General features: G+C 38.3%; 2 protein-coding genes across 3 annotated transcripts in view; one reads left to right on the plus strand and one right to left on the minus strand.

The window, feature by feature from the left end:
* The window catches only part of ZSWIM5 (zinc finger SWIM-type containing 5), a 213,750-nt gene that overhangs the window by 11,721 nt on the left and 176,926 nt on the right, over positions 1-25,103 (plus strand). The window lies entirely within an intron of this gene.
* Positions 18,842-20,730, minus strand: LOC116567302 (60S ribosomal protein L37a-like). The gene is made up of 2 exons (XM_032302293.1): positions 20,727-20,730; positions 18,842-19,174 (listed from the first exon to the last, which is right to left on the minus strand). Exons 1-2 carry the CDS (start codon positions 20,728-20,730, stop codon positions 18,879-18,881), a joined length of 300 nt encoding a protein of 99 aa, XP_032158184.1. The 3' UTR covers positions 18,842-18,878.

Here is a 25,103-nt window from a genome sequence, read left to right on the forward strand (position 1 = left end):
GCATCATGTACACAGTTGATGTTAGCAATATAAAATTCTTTCTCACACTATTGTTCCCTATTGCAAAAAAAAAAATTTTGCTGATTTTTTCTCTCACTCAATATTATGTTATTATATTCTTTGCTACCATATATATCTATCATATATATTATTATATATATTACCCAATATGATACAGGGTATATATTATATAACATGATAATATTATATATTATCACATATATGCAGGGTCTATGCAGTAGGTAGCCTCAGAATTCTGGCTTCTTGCTGTATCTGTTTCATTACCTGTAGATGGACAGAATGATGATACCAACCATTGTTTTGAGGATAAATTATCTTCTTTTTTTAAAGAGAATGCCGTGTGTGCACCTTAATCAAGGAAGAAGGTGAGGGGAGGTGGGTGGGGGAGAGGTAGAGAGAGAATCTTAAGCAGGCTCCATGCCCAGGGCTGAGCCTGAGGTGAGGCTCCATCTCACAACCCTGAGATCATGACCTGAGCCGAAATCAAGAGTCAGACATTGACCGATTAAGCTACCCAAGTGACCCTCAGGATAAATTAATAGGTAAAATAATTAGAACAGGGCCTCGCACTTATTAGGTGCTATGTAAATATTTGGTATTATTAATATACTACAATTACTGAAAATATTCTGTATTTGTTACCTTTCCTTCTTCAACATTCCCCCGGCTTCTGAAGCCTTTTCAGTCTGACTTGTGCTTTCATTCAGTGTATTAAAATTGATCTCTTAAAGGTCACCAGTGACCTCATGATTGCCAAGCACAGTATCCTTTTTCCAGTCTTCATCCTTCATTACCTCTGTGTAGAGTTTTCTGTAGTCTACTGGATCTTCTTCTTCTTCTTCTTCTTTTTTTTTTAAAGATTTTATTTATTTATTTGACAGAAATCACAAGTAGACGGAGAGGCAGGCAGAGAGAGAGAGAGGGAACAGGCTCCCTGCTGAGCAGAGAGCCCGATGTGGGACTCGATCCCAGGACCCTGAGATCATGACCTGAGCCGAAGGCAGCGGCTTAACCCACTGAGCCACCCAGGCGCCCCATGCATCTTCTTCTTGAAATACTTCTTAGACTTCACTATTTTGGCTTTCTTTTCACCTTCCTTCTTTTTTCTCTTATCACACAAAATTGAGATGTATGTTGGGGTGCCTGGGTGGCTCAGTGGGTTAAAGCCTCTGCCTTGGGCTCAGGTCATGATCCCAGGGTCCTGGGATCAACCCACCATCACATCGGGCTCCTCTGCTCAGCAGGTTGCCTGCTTCCCCCTTTCTCTCTGTCTGCCTCTCTGCCTACTTGTGATCTCTGTCAAATAAACAAACAAATGAAGAAACCAACAAACAAAAATCTTAAAAAAAATTGGGATGTATGTTTTGCCCTAAGCTTGCTTGCTTGCTTTTTTTTTTTTTTTTTTTTTAGGATTTTATTTATTATTTGGGAGACAGAGAGTACGAGTGGGGGTTGGGGGAAGCAGGCTTCCCGCTGAGCAGGGAGCTCAATGCTGAGCTCAATCCCAGGATCCTGGGATCATGACCTGAGCTGAAAGCAGCCATGTAACCTCCTGAGCCACCCAGGTGCCCTGCCCCAAACTTTCTAATTTAGCAATTTATTTATTTCTATAGCTTTAATTACTGTTTTATGAATGCAAGATAGCATCATATAATGTAGTGGTTTAAATTTTGTTTAAAGCAACTCTACTACTCATTTTCAAAATTAAATCTTAGATGGTATTTCAGGTTTTGCAGCAGAAAATTTGAGCAGTTTGGAGGATTGGGAAGGGACCCACAACTCAGTCAGCGAGGCCAGCTTCTTTTTGCCCCTGTGAAGCACTTCTAAATAATAGTGTTGGGATTTGAAGTCAGGAGATCTGCCTTGGTTTTCTTTTCTTTTCTTTTTTTTTAAAAAGATTTTATTTATTTACTTGACAGAGAGAGACACAGCAAGAGAGGAACACAAGCACACAAGCAGGGGGTTGGGGTGGGAGAGGGAGAAGCAGGCTTCCCATCAAGCAGGGAGTCCGATGTGGGCTGATCCCAGGACCCTGAGATCATGACCTGAGCTGAAGGCAGACACTTAACGACTGAGCCACCCAGGTGCCCCTCTGCCTTGGTTTTCTCAGATATAAAAGTGTCAGGATTTTTGTGAGATTTTAAATAAACTAATATATGCGGAAGCACTTTATAAATGTCATTGTGCAAATAATATAACTTTTAAATCTATGGTGTTTCTCCCTCTGGAATTCAAGATCAGCATATATATTTGCCTGTTAGATATTTCTAAATGATTACTAGCCACTGAAAATCAACATGTCTGGTAAAGGATTAACATCCAGAATATGTATATATATACACACATTTATACATACGTATGTATATACACACACACACGCGCGTATATATGTATATATCTAAACACACACACAATATACATATATATATTTTAAGACTTTATTTATTTGAGAGAGAAAATGAGAGACAGCATGAGACGGGGGAAGGTCAGAGGGAGAAGGAGACTCCATGTGGAGCAGGGAGTCCAGTGCGGGACTTGTCACCACATTGAGTCACCCAAGCATCCCAAATGTTCAGAATATATTAAGAACTCCTACAACTCAACGACAAAAACAATGGGCAAAGGAGTTGAATAAATATTTCTCCAAAGAAAGTAAGCAAATGATCCATAAGCACATGCGAAGATACTTAACATCACTAGTAATTAGGGAAATGCAAATGAGAACCATAAGGGACATCCCTTCATATCCATTAGGATAGCATATATAAAGCAAACCAAAACACAGAAAATAACAAGTGTTAGTGAGCATATAGAGAAATGGAAATCTTGTGCATCACTATTAGGAGTATAAAGGAGTGCAGCTGCTGTGGAAAGTGGTATGACTGTTTCTCAAAAAATTAAACATAAAATTATCATGTGATCCAACAATTCCACTTCTGGGTATATACCAAAAGAACTGAATGCAAGAACTTGAATAGATGTTTGTACATTCATTTTTTTTTAAAAGATTTTATTTATTTATTTGACAGAGAGAGATCACAAGTAGGCAGAGAGGCAGGCAGAGAGAGAGGAAGGGATGCAGGCCCCCTGCTGAGCAGAGAGCCGGATGCAGTACTCGATCCCAGGACCCTGAGATCATGACCTGAGCTGAAGGCAGTGGCTTAACCCACTGAGCCACCCAGGTGCTCCTGTACACTCATGTTTAACAGAAGCATTAGTCTCAATAGCCAAAGGTGGAAGCAACCCAAGTGTCCATCAACAGATTAATGAATAAACAAAATGTGGTATAGACATAGCATGAATATTATGTAGCCTTAAAAAAGAAGAATCCTGATAGATACAACATGGTTGAACCTTGAAGACATTATGCTGCTTTTCAGATGTATAAACTTGGATGACAAGTTACTTAACCTCTTTGTGCTTCAGTTTCTTCATCTATAAAATGAAGATGCAATACTATCTCAGAAAATTTATATCACAGTTAAATGTGTTAGTGTATTCAAAGTCAGCTTGGAATTTCTTACACATTTTAGGGGTATTGTGAATCTTAGTTCTCTATCTTTTCTCCTTTCCTGCTTCCTAATAGTCTATACCTCTATTTTTTGTTTTAAAGATTTTATTTATTTGATAGAACAGAGAGACAGAGCATGAGCGGGGGTGAGGGACAGAGGGAGAGGGAGAAACAGACTCTGTACCTCTGTTCTAAAAAGTGCCATTTCCGTATCTACTTAGTTGAAATTAAACATTCCTTCCACTTTAGTCCTATGCATTGATCAGCAATTGTTTGAGTTCCTGTTATATTCTAGGCTCTGGTGTAGCCATTGGAGACATGGCAGTGAATAAAACAAAGTTCCTGCTTTCATGGAGCATACATGTTAGTGAGGTGACAGACAACACTTTCCATTTTCAGTTTGTGTTTTAATTGTTACAAGGTGTTATCTTTCCTTCCAGTCTGCAGGTGTTTCCAGGTAAAGGACTGTATCCTGCAATATATTTAGCATCTAGCACCACGCCTAGTAGGTTTCAAAATGACCTTTTAAGAGGTCTTTGTGGAAATGAATTGCAAACATTATCTTGTTCATTTCTATGACTTCCTTTTTTTTCCCCTCAAGATTTTATCTATTCTTTTACTGAGAGAAGGTGCATTTACATGCATTAGTCAGGGGAGGGGTAGAGGAAGAAGGAAAGGGAGAATCTCAAGCGACTCCATACTGAGTGCAGAGCCCATTGTGGGGCTCAGTTGCACAACCCGGAGATCATGACCTGAATCAAATCAGGTTTGTTTCTTTTCTTTTCTTTTCTTTTCTTTTCTTTTCTTCTTTCTTTCTTTCTTTCTTTCTTTCTTTCTTTCTTTCTTTCTTTCTTTCTTTCTTTCTTTTTTATTTATTTGACAGAGAGAGAGAACACAAGCAGGAGTAGTGGGAGAGAGAGAAGCAGGCTTCCTGCTAGCAGGGAGCCTGAGGTGGGCCTCGATCCTAGGACCCTGGGATCATGACCTGAGCTGAAGGCAAACACTTAATGACTGAACCACCCAGGAGCCCCAAGAGTGGGTTGCTTAACTGACGGAGCCACCCAGGCACCCCCTATGGCTTTCATAATAGTGATTTCCAGCACTGGCTGCTTTACACTTTACTCAAGTCACTTGAGGAGCTTTGGTAAAATACAGATTTTGTGCTTCCACCCTTGGAAATTCTAGTTAAGTAAGATTGGAATGGGATCCAGGAATTTCTATTTTTGATAAGCTGTCCAGGTTTAAATGTTTGGGAACCATTGCTCCATAGCATTTAGTACAGTGATTTACATAGAATGTGCTTAGTAGTGTTGTTTGAATTGATATATTGATTGACTTATACAGTAGCTTGTTTCAAATTATGTTTGAAACTTGTGGGTCAAATTGATTTAAACAGACTGGATTCAGGAAAGAGTTACATGAAAAGTCATTAAGCTCAGTAATACTACAATTTGCTGTTAGGAAAATCACCAGTATCTATCCTTTTGTTGTTTTATTTTTTTAAATTATTTTTTATTTTTTTAAAAGCTTTATTCATTTATTTGAGAGTGGGCACAGGGCAAAGGGAGAGGGAGAGAGAAAATCTCAAGCAGCCTCCCCAACTGAGTGTGGAGCCCAGTACAGGGCTGGATCCCATGACTCTGAGATCTTGATCTAAGTCAAAATTAAGAGGACACTTAAGGGATTGAGTCACCTAGGCACCCCCTTTGTTGTTTTTAAATGCTAGTTCTCAACGTATTTACCCAAAATAATTCTCTACATTTTAATAGGTATGTAAGTTTCTGAAAAGCATTGACAAATATAAAAGGATTTGAACAGTTGTCTTTCTCCGATTGACTTATTTCGCTAAGTATAAGTCAATTGGAGAAAGACAACTATCATATGATCTCCCTGATATGAGGAAGTAGAGATGCAACATGGGGGGTTAAGGGGGTAGGAGAAGAATAAATGAAACAATATGGGATTGGGAGGGAGACAAAGCATAATTGACTCTTAATCTCACAAAACAAACTGAGGGTTGCTGAGGGGAGGGGGGGTGGGAAGAAGGGGGGTGGGGTTATGGACATTGGGGAGGGTATGTACTATGGTGAGTGCTGTGAAGTGTGTAAACCTGGCGATTCACAGACTTGTACCCCTGGGGATAAAAATATATTATATGTTTATAAAAAATTAAAAGAAAAAAAAGGATTTGAACAGAACTGTTATCTCTGTGAAGAGGAAGGGGAATGAGTGGTGACCAAGAGGAAACTTAGTTAATTTATATTGCTTGAATCATTTTATGATGACAACCTATTTGTATATTTCTTATATAATAATATAATTAAAATAAGTAATAGATAATATGATTTTTTCAGTTGCTTTTTTTTTGTTAACCATTTTTAGACTTTTAAGTTTAATGATTTAGAGAAATGTTATCTTACTTTTATAAACGTCATTTAGGTCAGGGGGTTCTTAACTGGGCATCTATAAATAGCTTTCAGAGATCCATAAATTTTTAAAATTCTTTTTAGATTTTACAAATGGTTATGAAAAATCCCCCCGCTTTTTAAAGTTTATTTATTTGGGACACCTGGGTGACTCAGTCAATTAAGTGTCTGTCTGCCTTCGGCTCAAGTCATATTCCCAGGGTCCTGGGATTGAGTCCCACATTGGGATCCTTGCTCAGAGGGGAGCCTGCTTCTTCCTTTGCCTGTTGCTCTTCCTGCTTGTGCCCCCTGCACCCTTGTCTCTCTGATAAATAAAATCTTTAAAAAAAAAAAAAAGGTTGGGGTGCCTGGGTGGCTCAGTTGGTTGGACGACTGCCTTCGGCTCAGGTCATGATCCTGGAGTCCCAGGATCGAGTCCCACATCGGGCTCCCAGCTCCATGGGGAGTCTGCTTCTCCCTCTGACCTTCTCCTCGCTCATGTTCTCTCTCACTGTCTCTCTCTCAAATAAATAAATAAAATCTTTAAAAAAAAAGTTTATTTATTTTTTTAGAGAGAGTGTGGGGATGGAAGGGCAGATGGAGAGGGAGAGAGAGAGACTATCAAGCAGACTCCCCATTGAGCATGGAGCCCAAAGCAAGGCTGGCTCCCATGACCCTGAGATCACAACCTGAGCCAAAATCAAGTCAGATGCTTAACCGACTGAGCCACCCAGGTGCCCCTAGATATGGACATTTTTCAAAGAAGACAGTTCGTAACTTTCATTGTTCATAATATCCCTCAAGGGGATCCATGACTCAAGTAAGTTCAAGTGGTTCCAAAGTAAGGAACCACTAATTGTTTATGTAGAAGAATCTGCTTTATTTGATAAAAATTCTGTGATTAATTCTTCAGTTGCCTTTGAGTCCCGATGTATATAATATGGGTGAATGTGAGTTAATAACTTTTTTTTATTCTACCCATTTTCAGATTATGAATAGAATAGTTTATTTTCTTAAAAGATTAACATGGCTCTGCTGTTGCTACTTCTACTAGTTAAATATTTCAGTTTCCATATCTCTGACATTTCATCTTTTTCTACTCCTTTCTAATGCTGCTGTATTGTTACTTTTTTGTTTGTTCGTTTGTTTCAATAGGATGATGACTTGGCATTATTATACCACAGACAGCTGAAGTTTAATGATTTGCGCTTGTTGAAATGAAGTAATATCCTATGAGGTTACTGAACAGAGAGGCTATAGCTACTTTATGGAATTGGTTTTTTTAGATTATATTTCCTGGGAAGCAGACTCTGAGATGGAGATTGGCTTGCAGGAGTTTTACTGAGGAGCAACACTTGTAATGGAGTAAGGGATGCAAGATTTGGAGGGCAGAGAGACTGAACTAATGGAATTGCCTCAGAGACTTTAGTCAATCCTTTTGGGAACTCTGGAGCTAGTATGATATTTAAGAGTTATTTGGAATTAGATGTGGGCTGACCTGAGGGGAGAGGGCATAACCTTCGGTGGGGCAGTTTCTGTGGTAAAGATGAGATTAAACTACAGTTTCCTTTCCAGCTTCGGGAAGTGCTTTCAGCAGATGGTTTCCAACTGTCACCTGGTTCAGATCTGCCTACAGCTACAGAGAGCTGCTTTACCTAAGATCACAGTTTTCTAGGGGCAGCTTGCAAATGCCAAACAAGGTTGGATAAAAAGGTCCAGTTAATTTAGTCTAAAATGAAGGGGTGCCTGGGTGGCTCAGTGGGTTAAAGCCTCTGCCTTCGGCTCAGGTCATGATCTCGGGGTCCTGGGATCGAGCCCTGTGTCGGGGCTCTCTGCTCAGCAGGGAGCCTGCTTCCCTTCCTCTCTCTCTGCTTGCCTCTCTGCCTACTTGTGATCTCTGTCTGTCAAATGAATAAATAAAATCTTTAAAAATAAATAAATAAAATGGAGCTCCCTGAGAAGCAGTACTTGCTGTAAGAGCTGTACCTGATTGTCAGGCCTGCATTGTAGTTTGACTTCTTCTTAGTCCTGCTTCTGCTGCCTTTCCTTCATAGGTAATTGATTTCTGTTAAGTGTCTTGCATCGTAAACTCCATCTCAGTGCCTGCTTTCAGAGAACTTAATCCCTGATGCTTTGGTTGAGGGCAGTTTATTGAGCAGGATTTAGTTGTGAGCTGCTAGGATCCTGGAGTTGGAGGAACACTCCAGGCAGTTAGAGGAATGAATGTCTTGGTCTTGAAGGGAGTGTCTGGTCACTGCACTCCTTGTATCTCTTGTATTCGTTTCATATAGCAAATTCACACCATGTGGGAACAGCTTCTTGGCATTCTGTTTGGCTTCTTTTTCTGAGAACTCACAATAGTAAGGTTAGTGGCTTAATGAATTACAACTGCTGCCACTACAGCTTGTCCCTAGATCACACTGATACTTACTGTCTCCCTCTAATCTCCATTCTGGATTCTTGGCCAATATCTCCACTTGTCTAGACGGCATACCAGATGGGTGACTATCATAATTGAAGAGTCTGAGCCTCGTTACAATGCCTCTTTAAGGCCTTGACCACTGTACTTGTTCATTTACTGTCACAGTTGGACAGGGAAATACCAAGAGATACCCCGGTGACAATCCAGGTGCTAAATGTCATCTGTTCCTTTATGCTACTTTTCTTTGTGTTGGTGACTCTATTTTATTTCACAAATACCATATGTTGCTAAGGTAGCATATTATGTGATTAAAATCAGGTCTGTTATTTTGGTTTTACAGATCAAATATTACGTTGAATTTACTTTATTAATGTTTCTTTGATATATTATCAGGGTGCTAATTGCAGAGGTTTATAGATTGTCACCTCTTGTGTTGTCCCTTGCACATATTACTAATATATTGTCAGAATAATGAGCAACAAAAGAACTCACACAACCAAAATCTTAAGTTTTTATTTCTAGTATTTTAGCATAGTTTCATTTAGAACTTTATTTAGTAGTGAGTGGTTTTCTAGCACCTACTCCCCATTACCACTTAGAAGTTAGAATTGAAAAACTATGGAGGAGTTGGAGTATAATTTACTGCGGTTTTATAGCCTTATGATAAACATGCCATTTTTAGTGAACCATCAATACAAGATCATGTTGCTAACTTGTGATAGGGAAGGCAACTAGTAAGTAACAAGTAGCATTGCTAACCTTTTTTAGGAAGCTTTAAGCCCCATGGGTGCCTGATGAGGCCTTGAAGACAAGAGTGTCAGCGGTGTCCTTGAGAAGACTCAGTATGTTGGAACTGGGGGCTCTCACAGCAGGCTTTCTGTCTTTTTTTTCCTTCACACTTTTAGTAAGATATAATTCACATAACCACATGACTAACCATTTATTTTATTTTAAAGTTAAAAAAAATTTATTTATTTATTTATTTTTAAAGATTTTATTTATTTATTTGACAGACAGAGATCACAAGTAGGCAGAGAGGCAGGTAGAGAGAGAGGAAGGGAAGCCGGCTCCCCACTGAGCAGAGAGCCAGATGCGGGGCTCGATTCCAGAACCGTGGGATCATGACCTGAGCTGAAGGCAGAGGCTTTAACCCACTGAGCCACCCAGGTGCCCCAAGAGATTTTATTTATTTATTTGGCGGAGAAATAGAGACCACAAGTAGGCAGAGAAGCAGGCAGAGGGAAACGGAGAAGCAGACTCTCTGCTGAGCAGGGAGCCTGATGCAGGGCTTGATCCCAGGACACTGGGTTCATGACCTGAACCAAAGGCAGATGCTTAACTGACTGAGCCACCCATATGCCCCAAGACTCACCTATTTTAAGTGTAAAATTAAATTAAATTAAATGGTTTTTAGTATATTTTGCGATGTGGGCTGCCATCGCCAATTTTAGAATATTTTTATCATCTCAGAAAAAACCCTGTACCCTTCAATATCACTTTCCAATCCCCACCCCATCTGCAGCCCTAAGCAAATACTACTTTCTTTCCCTATGCCTGTTGTGGAGATACCATATAAATAGAATTATATAATGTATAGTTTTTTATGACTGGCTTCTTTAACTCAGCATAAGGTTTTCAAGGTTCATATGTGTTATAACATGGATCAGTATTTCATTTCTTTTTATGGCCAAATAATACTCCATCATATGGATATAGGTTATCTATTCACTAGTTGTTATACTTTTTTTAAAAAAAGATTTAATTTTTAAGTAATCTCCACATCCAGCTCAGGGCTCAAACTTACAACCCCGAGATCAAGAGTCACATGCCGCACTGAGTCAGCCAAGTGCCCCAGTTGTTATATTTTTGAGTTTCCCTTTTTGTTATGAATAATGGTGCCATGTACATTCATGTATAAACTTTTGTGTGGACATGTTTTAATTTCTCTTGGGAATAGAATTGTTGGGTCATATGATAACTGTATGTTTAACTTTTTGAGGGACTGCCAAAGTGTTTTCCTAAGTGGACTACCATTTTACAATTCCACCAGCAATGTATGAGGGTTCTAGCTTCTCTTCAACTTTGCAACACTTGTTGCAAAGATATTATCATATCTTTTTTTATTATCGCTATTCAAGTGGAGGTGGAGCAGTATTCCATTGTGGCTGGTTTAGATTTGCTTTTCATTTCCCTGATGACAAACGATACTCAGTATCCTTTCATGTGCTTAATGATCATTTGTATATCTTCTATGGGAAATGACTATTCAGATTCTTTGCCTATTTTTATTTTATTTTATTTTTTAAAGATTTTATTTATTTGAGAGTGAGAGAAAGAGAGAGAACATGAGTAGGGGGAGGAGAAGAGGAGGAGGGATAAGCAGCCTCCCTGCTGAGCAGGGAGCCTGACACTGGGGCTTGATCCCAGGATTCTGAGATCATAACCTGGGCCAAAGTCAGATGCTTAACCAACTGAGCCACTCTGGCACCTTGCCCAGTTTTACATTGGATTATTTGTCTTTTTATTGTTGAGTTGTAAGAGTTTATTACTTATTTTATAGATAGTAGTCCCTTTTCAGATACGCAAACGTACTTTCCTGGTTTTTTTTCCTTTTTTTTTTTTTAAAGATTTATGCCTGAGAGAGGGAGAGAGAGAGAGAGGAGGGGGGAAAGAAGAGGGAGGGAGATCTTCAAGGAGACTCCTTGCTGAGTGCAGAGCCCCACGCCCATCTCAGTCTCACGACCCTGAGATCACGACCTGAGCTGAAACCAAGAGTCTGATGCTTAACCAACTGTACCACCCAAGTGCCCCTCCCTATTTTTTGAGTTATCTTTTCAGTTTATACTTTTTTTTTTTTTTAAAGATTTTATTTATTTATTTGACAGAGAGAGAGATCACAAATAGTCAGAGAGACAGACAGAGAGAGAGATGAGGAGAAGCAGGCTCCCTGCTGAGCAGAGAGCCCAATGCGGGACTCGATCCCAGGCCCCTGGGATCATGACCTGAGCCGAAGGCAGAGGCTTAACCCACTGAGCCACCCAGGCGCCCCCAGTTTATACTTTTTGAACCACAAAAATTTTTAGTTTTGATGATATATAGTTTACCTTTTTTTTTCTTTTGTTGCTTATTGTTTGATAACATGTCTAAGAAACTGTTGCTTAACACAACGGTTTACTCCTATGTTTTCCTTGAAGAGTTTTACAGTTTTAGCTCCACTTTGAGTTGATTTTTATATATGGTGTTGGAAAGGTTTTGAACTTCATTGTTTTTGTGTGTGGCTATCCAGTTGTCCCAGCTTCATTTGTATAAAAGACTGTTCTTTCTCCACTGAATAGCTTTGGCTCTCCTGTTGAAAATTAGTTGACTATAGGATGGGTTTATTTCTGGACTCTTAGTTCTATTCCATTAATCTGTGTGCCTGTCTTTATGCCAGTACTACACTGTCTTGATTACTGTTGTTCCATAGTAAGTTTTCAAATTGAGAAGTTTGAGTTTCCTACTTTGTTCTTTTTCTTTTTGCAGTTTTACTGAGATAATTGACATACACTACAGTGCAAATTTAAGGTGTACAATGTGCTGATTTGTTACACATGTATATTGCAAAGCATTTACCACAGTAGAGTTAGTTAACACATACTTCACCTCATCCAATTAACATTTTGTTATTGTGATGGTGAGAACATTAAAGCTGTACTATCATAACAACTTTCAAATATACTGTACAATATTGTTTAACTATGATCATCATGATGTACATTAGATTCCTGGAACTTATTCATCTTATAACTGAAGGTTTGTAGCCTTTGAGTGATTTCCCCATGTCCCCACCTGAGCCCTTGGGAAGTACCATTCTGTTCTCTATTTCTACGGTTTGGTATTTTTATTTTTTATTTATCTTACTTAAAGATTTTATTTTTAAGTAATCTCTACACCCAATGTGGGGCTCAAACACACAACTCTGAGACCAAAAGTTGCATGCATGCTCTACTGACTGAGCCAGTAAGACACCCCTCTATGAGTTTGCTGTTTTTAGATTCCATATAAAAGTGAGATCACACAGGTGTGCCTGGATGGCTCAGTCAGAAGAGTATGTGACTCTTGATCTCAGGGTCATAAGTTTGAGCCCCACATTGGGTGTAGAGGTTACTTTAAAAAAAGAAATAAACTATGGTGAGTGCTGTGAAGTGTGTAAACCTGGTGATTCACAGACCTGTACCCCTGGGGATAAAAATATATGTTTATAAAAAATAAAAAATTAAAAAAAAAGAATTTTGGTAAAAGTAATCTAAAATTTGATTATGTTTCAATAAAATAAAAATATCCTTAAAAAAAGAAATAAACTTAAAAAAAATAGTGAGATCACGGGCGCCTGGGTGGCTCAGTGGGTTAAGCCGCTGCCTTCGGCTCAGGTCATGATCTCAGAGTCCTGGGATCGAGTCCCGCATCGGGCTCTCTGCTCAGCGGAGAGCCTGCTTCCCTCTCTCTCTCTCTGCCTGCCTCTCCATCTACTTGTGATTTCTCTCTGTCAAATAAATAAATAAAATCTTAAAAAAAAATAGTGAGATCATACAGTATTTGTCTTTTTCTGTCTGACTTATTTTACCTAAAATAATGCCCTCATGGCCCATGTTGTCACACATGGTAGGATTTCCTTTATTTATGACTGAACGATACTCTTTTGTATATATGTACACAGACCACATTTTCTTTATCCATTCATACCTTGATGGACACTTAGGTTGTTTCCACATCTTGGCTACTGTAAAATGCTGCGGTGAACATGGGAGGGCAGACATTTCTTTCAGATAGTGATTCCTTTGAGTTCCAGAAGTAGGATTGCTGGGTCAGATGGTAGGTAGTTCAGTTTCTAATTTTTTGGTGAATCTTCATACTGTTCTCCTAGAAGCTGTACCAATTTACATTCTTACCAGTGGTGCACCAGAGTTTCCTTTTTCCATATCCTTGGTAACATTTGTTATCTCTCTCTTTCTCTCTTTTAAATAATAGCCATTTTTTTATTTATTTACTTACTTATTTATAAAGATTTTATTTATTTGTTTGACAGAGAGAGAACACAAGTAGGCAGAGAAGTAGGCAGAGGGAGAGGGAGAAGCAGTCTCTCCACAGAGCAGGGAAGCCTGATGAGGGGCTTGGTCCCCAAATCCTGAGACGATGACCTGAGCTGAAGGCAGCCACTTAACTGACTGAGCCACCCAGGCACTCCTTGATAATAGCGATTCTAACAGATGTGAGATGATATCTCATGATGATTTTGATTTACATTTCCCTGATGAAGTTGAGCTCCTTTTCATGTACTTGCTGGTCATTTGTATGTCTTCATTGGAAATGTCTGTCCATTTCCTCTCTCCATTTTTTAAAAACTGGATTGTTTGTTTTCCTGCTATTCAGTTGTATGAGTTCCTTATATATTTTGGATATTAATAGCTTATCTGATATATAGTTTGCAAATATTTTGTGCTATTCTATAGGTTGTCTTTTCATTTTGTTGATTTTCTTTTGCTGTGCAAAGCATTTTAGTTTACTTATTTTTACTTTTGTGTTTGTATTTTTGGTATCCAAAAGATCATGCCAAGAACTATGTCAAAGAGCTTTTTCCATAAATAAATAAATATAATTTTTCTTTTTTAAAGTAGGCTCTATGCCCAGTGTGGAGCCCATTGTGGGGCTTGAACTCATGACCCAAGCCGAGATCAAGAGTCAGATGCTTAACTGACTGAACCACCCAGGTGACCCTCCCTGTATTTTCCTCTAGGAGTTTTATGGTTTTGGGTCTTATGTGTAATTTCTTTAATTCATTTTGAGTTAATTTTTGTAAGTGGTATAAGATAGGCGTCCAGATTTTCTTTTGCATGTGTATATCCAGTTTTCCTAACACCATTATTAAAGAGACTGTCCTTTCCCCATTGAATATGTTTGGCTCCCTTGTCAAATATTAGTTGACCATATATGCGTGGGTTTATTTCTGGCTTATCGATTCAGTTCCATTGGTCTATTTTCATGTAATACCGTACTGTTTTGGTTACTGTTGTTCTTGTTTTTCAAGATTGTTTCTACGTTCTGGTTCCCTTAAGTTTTCTTATGAATATTAGGATTAACTTGCCAATTTTTGCAAAAAAAAAAAAAACAAACCAGTCAGCTGGGATTTTGATAGGGATTGCGTTGAATCTGTAGATATATTTGCGTAAGTGTTATTGTCGTTTGTATTAGTTGTTTGTTGCTGCTTAACAAATACCACAAACTTAGTGGCTTAAGGCAACACAGTTTTAATATTTTATAGTTCTGGAGGTTAGAAATATGAAATTTGTCTTGTTGGGCAAAAATCAAGTTGTTCATCAAGTGTCCATTGATAGATAAATGGATAAAAAAATGTAGTAAATAAATACAATAGAATATTATTCATCCTTAAAAAATGCAATCTTTCTTTTGCAACATGGATGGACCGAGAGGATGTTATGTTACGTGAAATAAGTCAAAGAAAAATACCAAATGGGGGTGCCTGGGTGGCTCAGTGGGTTAAAGCCTCCGCCTTCAGCTCAGGTCATGATCCCAGGGTCCTGGGATCGAGCCCCATGTCGGGCTGTCTGCTCAGCAGGAAGCCTGCTTCTTCCTCTCTCTCTGCCTGCCTCTCTGCCTACTTGTGATCTCTGTCTGTCAAATAAATAAATAAATAAATCTTAAACAAAAAAGAAAAATACCAAATAATTTCACTTATATTTGGAATCTAAAAAACAAGGCAAACAACATACCAAACAGATTCTTAAATACAGAGAACAAATTGGTAGTTGCCAGAGGGGAGGTTTATTGGGGGGGGTGGGTAGGCAAAATAGATAAAGGGATTAAGAGTTACAAACTTCCAGTTATAAAATAAATAAATCATGGAGATGAAAATTATAGCATAGGGAACATAGTAATACTGTAATAATATTATACGGTGACAGACGGTGACTATACTTAATGTAGTGAACTTTGAGTAATGTATAGAATTGTTGAATCAATATGTTGTGTACCTGAAACTAATATAACATTGTATTTTAATTATACTTCAATTAGAAGAAAAAAGATGTTAGCAGAGTTGTGTCCCATCTGGAGGCTCTAGGGGGAAATCACTTTCCATGGCTTTTTCCAGCTTCTAAAAGCCACCTACATTCCTTGGCTCATGGCTCTTTCCTCCATTTTCATAGCATATCACTGCAACCTCTGCTTCCATTGTCACACTTGGCCTCTGACTTTAAGCCTCTTGCCTCCCTATTATAAGGACTCTGTGATTACATTGGGCCCACTCAGATAATCTGCACATAAAAAAAAAAAAAAAACCAAAGGGAGGGAGGGGGGGAGAGAGAGAGAGAGAGAGAGCGAGCAAGTGTCTGCACACACAAGAGCAAGGAGAGGGAGAGAAGCAGGCTCTCCGCTGAGCAAGGGGCCTGATGCAGGGCTTGATCCCGGGACACTGGGATCATGACCTTAGCTGAAGGCAGACGCTTAACCAACTGAGCCACCCAGACACCTGGATAATCTGCACATTTTAAGAACCTTAGTTTAATCATATCTGCATAGTCCCTTTTACCAGATTCTGGGGATTAGGACATGGACATGGATATATTTTGAGTGGAGGGCATTATTCTATCTACCATACTATTTTAACAGTGTCTGGTCTCTGATTCATGAACATTGGATCTTTTCCCATTTACTTGGGTCCTCTAACTTCTTTCAAAAATGTTTTATACTCAGAACAATACAAGTACCATACTTTCTTGGTTGAATTTATTCCTCAGTGTTTTATTCTTTTTAATGCTATTATAAATGGAATTATTTTTTAAAAATATTTTTTATTTATTTGAGAAAGAGAGCACATGGGCTGGGGTAGGGGGAGGCAGAGGGAGAAGGACAAGTGGGCTCCTCACTGGGCAGGGAAGTCCCATGCGGGGCTCAATCCCAGGATCCCAGGATCATGACTTGAGCCAAAGGCAGACGCTTAACTGACTGAACTACCTAGGCGCCCCAGTGGAATTGTTTTCTTGATTTCATTTCTAGGTTATTCATTGCTAGTGTGTTTAAATGTAATTGATTTTTATATAAATAGATCTTGTACCAACCTTGTTGAACTCATTTATTAGTTCTGTCAGTAGAGATCATTTTTTTTCTTTCCAATCTGGAACGTGTGGTCCTTATTTTTGCAGGTCACAAAACTCAGTGTTGTTAGTTCCATAGAATGCAATGGACTAAGGGAGATTTCTTGCTTTTCAGTGAACTTGGAAATGCTTCTTTTTTTAAAAAATTAACATATAATGTGTTATTTGCCCCAGGGGTACAGGTCTGTGAATCATGAGGCTTCCACATTTCACAGCACTCACCATAGCATAATCCCTCCCCAATGTCCATCACCCAGCCACCCTATCCCTACCCCTCACCCCCCAGCAACCCTCAGTCTGTTTCATGAGATTAGGAGTCTCTTATGGTTTGTCTCCCTCCCAATCTCATCTTGTTTCATTTTTTCCCTCCCTACCCCCCAGACCCCCCCACCCTGCCTCTCAAGTTCCTCATATCAGAGAGATCGTATGATAATTGTCTTTCTCTGATTGACTTATTTTGCTGAGCATAACACCCTCTAGTTCTATCCACATTGTTGCAAATGGCAAGATTTCATTTCTTTTGATGGCTGCATAGTATTCTATTGTATATATATACCACATCTTCTTTATCCATTCATCTGTTGATAGGCATCTAAGTTCTTTGGCTAGTTTGGCTAGTGTGGACGTTACTGCTATAAACTTTCGGGCGCACGGCCCCCTTTGGATCACTACATTTTTATCTTTAGGGTAAATACCCAGTAGTGCGATTGCTGGGTTGTAGGGTAGCTGTATTTTCAACCTTTTGAGGAACATCCATACTGTTTTCCAGAGTGGCTGCACTAGCTTGCATTCCCACCAACAGTGTAGGAGGGTTCCCCTTTCTCCACGTCCTTGCCAGCATCTGTCATTCCCTGACTTGTTAATTTTAGCCAATCTGACTGGGTGAGGTGGTATCTCATTGTGGTTTTGATTTGTATTTCCCTGAGGCCGAGTGATGTGGAGCACTTTTTCATGTGCCTGTTGGTCATCTGAATGTCTTCTTTGCAGAAATGTCTGTTCATGTCTTCTGCCCATTTCTGGATTGGAGTATTTGTTCTTTGGGTGTTGAGTGTGGTAAGTTCTTTATAGATTTTGGATACTAGCCCTTTCTCTGATATGTCATTTGCAAATATCTTCTCCCATTCTGTCAGTTGCCTTTTGGTTTTGTTGACTGTTTCCTTTGCTGTGCAGAAGCTTTTGATCTTGATGAAGTCCCAGTAGTTCCTTTTTGCCCTTGCTTCCCTTGCCTTTGGTGATGTTCCTAGGAAAAAGTTGCTGCAGCTGAGGTTGAAGAGGTTGCTGCCTGTGTTATCCTCAAAGAGTTTGATGGATTCCTGTCTCACATTGAGGTCCTTTATCCCTTTCGAATCTAATTTTCATGTGTGGTGTAAGGAAATGGTCCAGTTTCATTTTTCTGCATGTGGCTGTCCAATTTTCCCAGTGCCATTTGTTGAAGAGACTTGTCTTTTTTCCATTGGACATTCTTTCCTGCTTTGTCGAAGATTAGTTGGCCATAGAGTTGAGGGTCTATTTCTGGGCTTTCTATTCTGTTCCATTGATGTATGTGTCTGTTTTTGTGCTAGTACCATACTGTCTTGATGATGACAGCTTTGTAATAGAGCTTGAAGTCTGGAATGGTCTTAAGTGTTCTTACCCCTCATATACATGTATACAAATGGTAATTATATGATGTGATGAATATATTAATTAACTTGATAGTGGCAAGCATTTCACAATGTATATATATATAAAATCATATTGTACATCTTAAAAAATCACATTTTATGCAACTTAAATATATAGAATTTTTATTTGTCAATCATATTTTAATAAAGCTGGGAAAAAAGTGTTCCTTCCTCCAAAGAATTATTTGAAATGTACTTGCAACTTTTATGCAAGTGTGATATTGTTTCAAAATAAAAAGAAATATGATAATTAATCTTGTATGAATTTTATTTAATAGTAAGTGCTTCCCCATTATCTATTTACTTTGAGCTGCTCAAGAGAATATTTTTTGTAGTCATGGAGATAAAAAATACAGCATGAGGAACATAGTCAGAGGTATTGCAGTAATGTTGTATGGGGACAGATGGCAGATATGCTTGTGCTAAGCATAGCATGATGTATAGACTTAATCAAATTACTGTGTTATACACCTGAAATGAATGTAACATTGTGTGTCAACTATAGTTGATTCAATTTTTAAAAAAAGAATATTTTTTTTTGTTTCTTAGCTTATAATTCAAATTTCCAAAGTTATTTGAAGAAGAATTACTCTTTAATGTTTTAGTTTCATTTCATGTTCATTTTATTTTTATTTTTATTTATTTATTTATTAAATAAATTAACCCATTTATTATAGGCTAGCAATGTTTCAAATGGTGGCGCTTCTACTGGTTTTTAAACTCCTTCAGTCTTCTGATGGCAGACTTTACTGTGACAGCAGAAGTGGTGTTAAAGGTCCAGGCGCCACCAGTGATGGTTTTCATGCAGAAGCCACAATGCCATATCCCGACAGTTCGTCTTTTCATCTTGGTTTTGCCACAGAAGGAGCAAGCGTACTTGACATGCTGGCTTATCTCAATCTTCTTCACCATCTTCCTGAGGGAGGCACCATAATGGGTCCCATATTTGCCCACGATTCCGACCTTCTTGGTGCGTTTAGCCGTGTCGCTGCAAACTAGGTCTGAGAGCTCATGTTCATTTTAAAGGTTAAATTATCAACAGTATGAACTTATCATTCATTTTAAGTAATAGTTGGTTATTTCTTATTCAAATTATAAGCTAAATTTTTAAAAGATTTTGTTTATTTGGCAGAGAGAGAGCATACAAGCATAAGCAGGGGGAATGGCAGAGGGAGAGGGAGAAGCAGGCTCCCCACTGAGTAGAGAGCACGATGTGGGGCTTGATCTCAGGACTCTGGGATCATGATCTGAGCCAAAGGCAGGCACTTAACTGACTGAGCCACCCAGGTGTCCCTAAATTTTAAGTTTTTGTGTCTTTCCTGAATGTATGAATTTATAGTCTTCTAACTTACATATGTATCTATTTTCCCCTCCCTCTCTAGAGAGAGAGCACAAGAGTGTGTGAGCCGGAAGGAGGGGCTGAGGGAGGGGGATAGAGAGAATCCTAAGCAGGCTCCACACCCAGCATGGAGCCCAACACGGGGCTCAATCTCATGACCCTGAGGTTATGACCTGAGACAAAATAAAGAGTCAGGCAGATGACTGAGCCACCCAGGCACCCCAGTCTTCTAATTTTTTAGTTTTGTGAATATTGGCATTTAATGTAATCTCACTTTTTTGCATAACAGTGGCAATAACAAGAATATTAATAGCTAATACACAGTAAACATTTACTGTGTACTAGCACTCTGCTAGGTCTTTAAGATGTTTTGCGTTAACTTAACTTTTTTTTTTTTGAGAGAGAGAATGCATGCAGGGACCACATGGGGGGTTGGGGGGCAGAGAGAGAATCTTAAGTAGGCTCCAGGACCAGTGTGTAGAGCCCATGTGGTGCTTGATCATGACTTGAGCCAAAATCAAGAGTCAGATGCTTGGCTAACTGTGCCAGCCGGGTGCCCCTTAATTTAACTCTTAAAACAATCTTCTGAGGTATGTACTGGTATGATCCCAATTTTACAGATGAGGATATAATGCCAGCATAAGCAGCTCATGAAAGTTCCCATAACTGGTTAAGTGGTGGAACTGAGGTTAGAATTCAGGCATTCTGATGCCTGGGTTTAAGATCTTAATCATTATGTTATATTCAATTATATATATAGTGAAAAGTAAAACAACCAGTTTAAATCCAAAGAGTGATTGCGAAGGGGGAAAAAGTCAGTCAAATGAAGACAGTATATATTGAACTTGTTTTCTTTGCTGTCCATAAACAAGAAAATTCAGGCATAGATTTTATATAGTGCATTGCAAATCTTTATTACCTTTAATAACACACAATCTTGCCTTTTGTATTATATCACATATTTAATGTGCAGACCTTTTAAAAAAACTAGGTGGTGTTGTACTAGAACCATAACTCTACTGTTGAGCCCAATATATTAAATTCGTATAATCACAGACCTATTATGTATTCATTTAAATTGGATGTTTATAATTTTAATACAAGGAAATAATTCACTTTGTAGTATAGATAGAACAATCAAACAGGTAACTTCATAAATGGAGAATATGTTATTGATTTTATTCACTTTATCTTTATTTGGCTTTATGATTTACCCATAGCAATTTAAATATTCTCAGTCTTTCTTGTGTTACAGAATTTGTTAGAAAGCAGTAGGTTTTTACAGAGAACAAGAAGAGGCAGAACATTTGGAAGTTTTACTGGAGTGGTTTATAAAACTAACTTTTTAAAAAAAAGATTTTATTTGACACAGAGAGAGAGACAGACAGACAGACAGTGAGAGAGGGAACACAAGCAGGGTGACTGGGAGAGGGAGAAGCAGGCTTCCTGCAGAACAGGGAGCCTGATGGGGGGGCTTGATCCCAGGATCATGACCTGAGCCGAAGGCAGGTGCTTAACCAACTGAGTCAAACAGGCGCCCCTATAAAACTAACTTTAAGAATGATTTGGATGGCGGTTGTAATCTAAATATGTGGCTCATTTGCTAACGGCTCCAAACCCTGTGATTCTAGGAAGATTATAAGGTCACATTGTGGGAGAAAAAATGTGCACCAGTTTTTGTAGCTCCTTTTGTGGGAGGATAGTTTCCCCCAGAGTTCAGCTGTAGGAGATAATGTACCTGAAGGTGGTTGTTAAAATATACAGTTCTGTACTGATATAAATAGTGAATTTTCTAAGATCATATGTGGTGAATTTGCTGCAGAACTGTACATTAGCATTTTTTTCAGTTTTCTGAATAGTAAAATATTTCATTTTTTAATAATATATTTTGGTTTTAGCTCACTGCTCTAAGAGTGTATTTGGAGTACTAATTTGGCACTCACTTCTTCAGATATATTCTGTTCCCTTTAGCCAACATATATGCTATTTATTTTCAACTGGATTTTATCTTCTTTTTTTGAGCAGATTAATTTTGGGGGAGGGAAAATACAACTATTAATATCTGTCAACAAATGTGGTCAAAACAAAATATATGAGCACAACCTGAACAGGATCCTGTTGGTCCAGCGTCACAACCATTTGAGCTACATTTTGGCTCAGTCATTGAATGGATCATCTTTTCTTTCTTTCTTTTTCTTTCTTTTTTTTTTTTTTGATCATTATATCTAAGTCCACACCTATGAGCATTCTTACAATATGATTTGGTTTCCTTCTGAATTTTGGATATTATGGATTGGGAGGATTTTAGAAGAATCTTTAGGCTGAAAAACTGGTATAGTAAAATTTTTGATTCTTTAAAGCAGCATGTGAGTGGAAAAGGTGAACTGTTACTTGAATACCTTCATTTATTTATTTTTTTAAATAGCTCCATTTAAATCTCTAATATATTTTGCCTTTATAAAAAGGTTATAGATACCATTGGATTTCCAAATAATTGTGTAAGATTTTGCTAAAATAATTGCTAGCCAGTAGGTTAAATAACTTTTCAAGTGTATTTGTTGAATTACTCTTAATAACCGAAAAGTGGTTACAGGGATGTAATGCTCCATGCAGTATTCCCTCAGCTTTTTCTAGATAGAGTATTGGTTAATGTTCATTCTCACAAAGCCCCTTAGATCATGCTTTATATCTTTTTAATTATACGTTTGTGCGTTTGTGATTCTTTTGGGGTTATGGAATATAATAATATGAAATATCCTTCCATCTTATGAGAACAGACCGAACTATTTCCGTAAGAAGTGTAGCAGTCAGCAGAGCTGCAGCCAGAGAGGCTTTCACACTTCTGATAGGCTGTGAAACTGCTCAGTGGATTTTGGTTTGAGAGACAATATCCGTTTTAAGTTAATCTTTGTGAGATACATGTTATTTTAGACAATTCAAATTCAATTGACTTTCTACCCTTAGAACAAAGAAATACCACACATTAATTTTTTCAACATAAAATTAAATGTTTTTTTAAAGGGATTTTTATAAGCCAGGAGGAGAGGCAGAGGGAGAGCAGACTCCTCACTAAGCAGGGATCCCGATGCAGGGCATGATCCCAGGACCCAGGGATCATGACCTGAGCTGAAGGCAGATGCTTAACCGACTGAGCCACCCAGGCGCCCAAACATAAAATTAATTTTTGAGTCTTAGCTGCTGTGGTATAATCCTGAAGCTTGTTGAAAAAGCAACAGAGGAGGGTATTTGGTATTTTATTAAAAAAAATTTTTTTAACAAAGCTTGATTATAGGGAATTGAAAATGTATATGCAGGAACATGGGACATTCTAGAAGCCAACATGAAGTAGTTGTGTTCCATTGGCAGAATTTTTCAGTAAATGATATAACGGTTAATTGAATAAATCCTTGTGTTGTAATTTCTTAGTTCTACACTACACTGTTAAGTGATTTCCCCCCCCAAAATTACATTTAGAGTAGATATGACAAATGAGTGATTTCTAAATAAAACCCAGATTGCTATGTTGTAAGTTAAATTAAATACTTTTTAAAAATCATGTGAAATAATGTAAATTTGATACTATGCTAGATATTGGTAGTTCTCCAATCATTTTTTAAAATAATTTTTTATTTTTTATAAACATATAATATATTTTTATCCCCCGGGGTACAGGTCTGTGAATCACCAGGTTTACACACTTCACAGCACTCACCATAGCACATACCCTCCCCAATGTCCATAACCCCCCCCTTCCCCCAAACCCCCTCCCCCCAGCAATCCTCAGTTTGTTTTGTGAGATTAAGAGTCACTTATGGTTTGTCTCCCTCCCAATCCCATCTTGTTTTATTTATTCTTCTCCTACCCCCTTAACCCCCCCTGTTGCAACTCCACTTCCTCATATCAGGGAGATCATGCTTAGCGAAATAAGTCAAGCGGAGAAAGACAACTATCCAATCACTTTTTAAAAAAAATATTTATTTATTAGACAGAGATCACAAGTAGGCAGAGAGGCAGGCAGAGAGAGAGGGGGAGGCAGGCTCCTTGCTGAGCAGAGAGCCCAATGCAGGGCTCCATCCCAGGACCCTGAGATCATGACCTGAGCTGAAGGCAGAGGCTTAACCCACTGAGCCCCCCAGGCACCCCTCTCCAATCATTTTTAATTTAATAAGTTATTTCATGTCCTTTGTTTGAGTGTATAAGATGCATTTCTTTCTTTCTTTCTTTTTTTTTTTTAAGATTTTATTTATTTATTTGACAGGCAGAGATTACAAGTAGGCAGAGAAGCAGGCAGAGAGAGAGAGGAGGAAGCAGGCTCCCTGCTGAGCAGTGATCCCTCGATCCCAGGACCCTGGGATCATGACCCGAGCCGAAGGCAGAGGCTTTAACCCACTGAGCCACCCAGGCGCCCCAATAAGATGCATTTCTAAAATTAAAACTGTCTTCTAATTTATGTATCTGCCTATTCTTACTTAGGACTTCAATATTTACTTCCCAAATGTGATTCACTGTGTTTCTGAATGAGGTGGGAGGGATTATGATTAATTCCATTACTGCTGAGGATGCAAAAAGAGTTATTTTTCAAAGTAGTTTAAACAGCTTGTTTTATTTTAAAAATTACATACTAATTAATTACAACAATATATCAAAGTTCAGAGGAAAAGGTAAAAATCATCTGAACATTTATCCAGACAGCCTTATCAGTAAACAGGCGCAGAAATATATGCATATAATTTTATCTAAATAGGCTCATAATAGTATGTACAACCTTTGTGTTGTTTTAGATCATTTGTTTAAAATGAAATAAATAGTTTACATACACATACACATAGATATTGCTGAGTTTTAGTATTTCATCATTTTAGAGGAATAATGTTATCTTTAGGAAGATTTAAAAATTTCTAGTGCTTATATGTATTACAGGTTTTAAGTTTTTTTTATTCACTACGTACCGTGCATTAAGATTTGTGTTGTGGGGGCACCTGGGTGGCTCAGTGGGTGAAGCCTCTGCCTTTGGCTCAGGTCATGATCCTAGGGTCCTGGGATCCAGCCCCACGTCAGGCTCTCTGCTCAGCGGGAAGCCTGCTTCCTCCTCTCTCACTGCCTGCCTTTCTGCCTACTTGTGATCTCTGTCAAATAAATAAATAAAATCTTAAAAAAAAAAAAAGATTTGTGTTGTGGGAAATGCTTAAAGTATTCAGTTCCTATCATTTAATATGGATTATCAGTACAGTAGAACTTTTCTCATTCATTTATTCATTCAGTAATAGGAGTTGAATTAGTTGAAACTATATATTAAGCTTGTAATGTGGGCTGAACTGTGATAGGCAATAGGGATATAAAAAGAGAATGTCTTGGATTTGTTGATGGTAGGGAACAATTGGAGGTACCTGATGAGAAAAGTTACACAAAATATATGAGGAAAGAATCCGGCAGTTCTGTGTCATTAGAGTCAAATAAAAGAAGACAGTGTAGCCTGGTGATAAGATTAGGGCTTACATTCCAACTGTTTGTGTCACTTACTAGTTCCTTGGTTTTGACTAACTAACTCCTTTAGGTGACAACATTCTTTTCTCTAGTATGAGGCTATAATA

The sequence above is a fragment of the Mustela erminea genome, chromosome 10 (genome assembly GCF_009829155.1).
Source record: "Mustela erminea isolate mMusErm1 chromosome 10, mMusErm1.Pri, whole genome shotgun sequence".
NCBI classification, from domain to species: domain Eukaryota; kingdom Metazoa; phylum Chordata; class Mammalia; order Carnivora; family Mustelidae; genus Mustela; species Mustela erminea.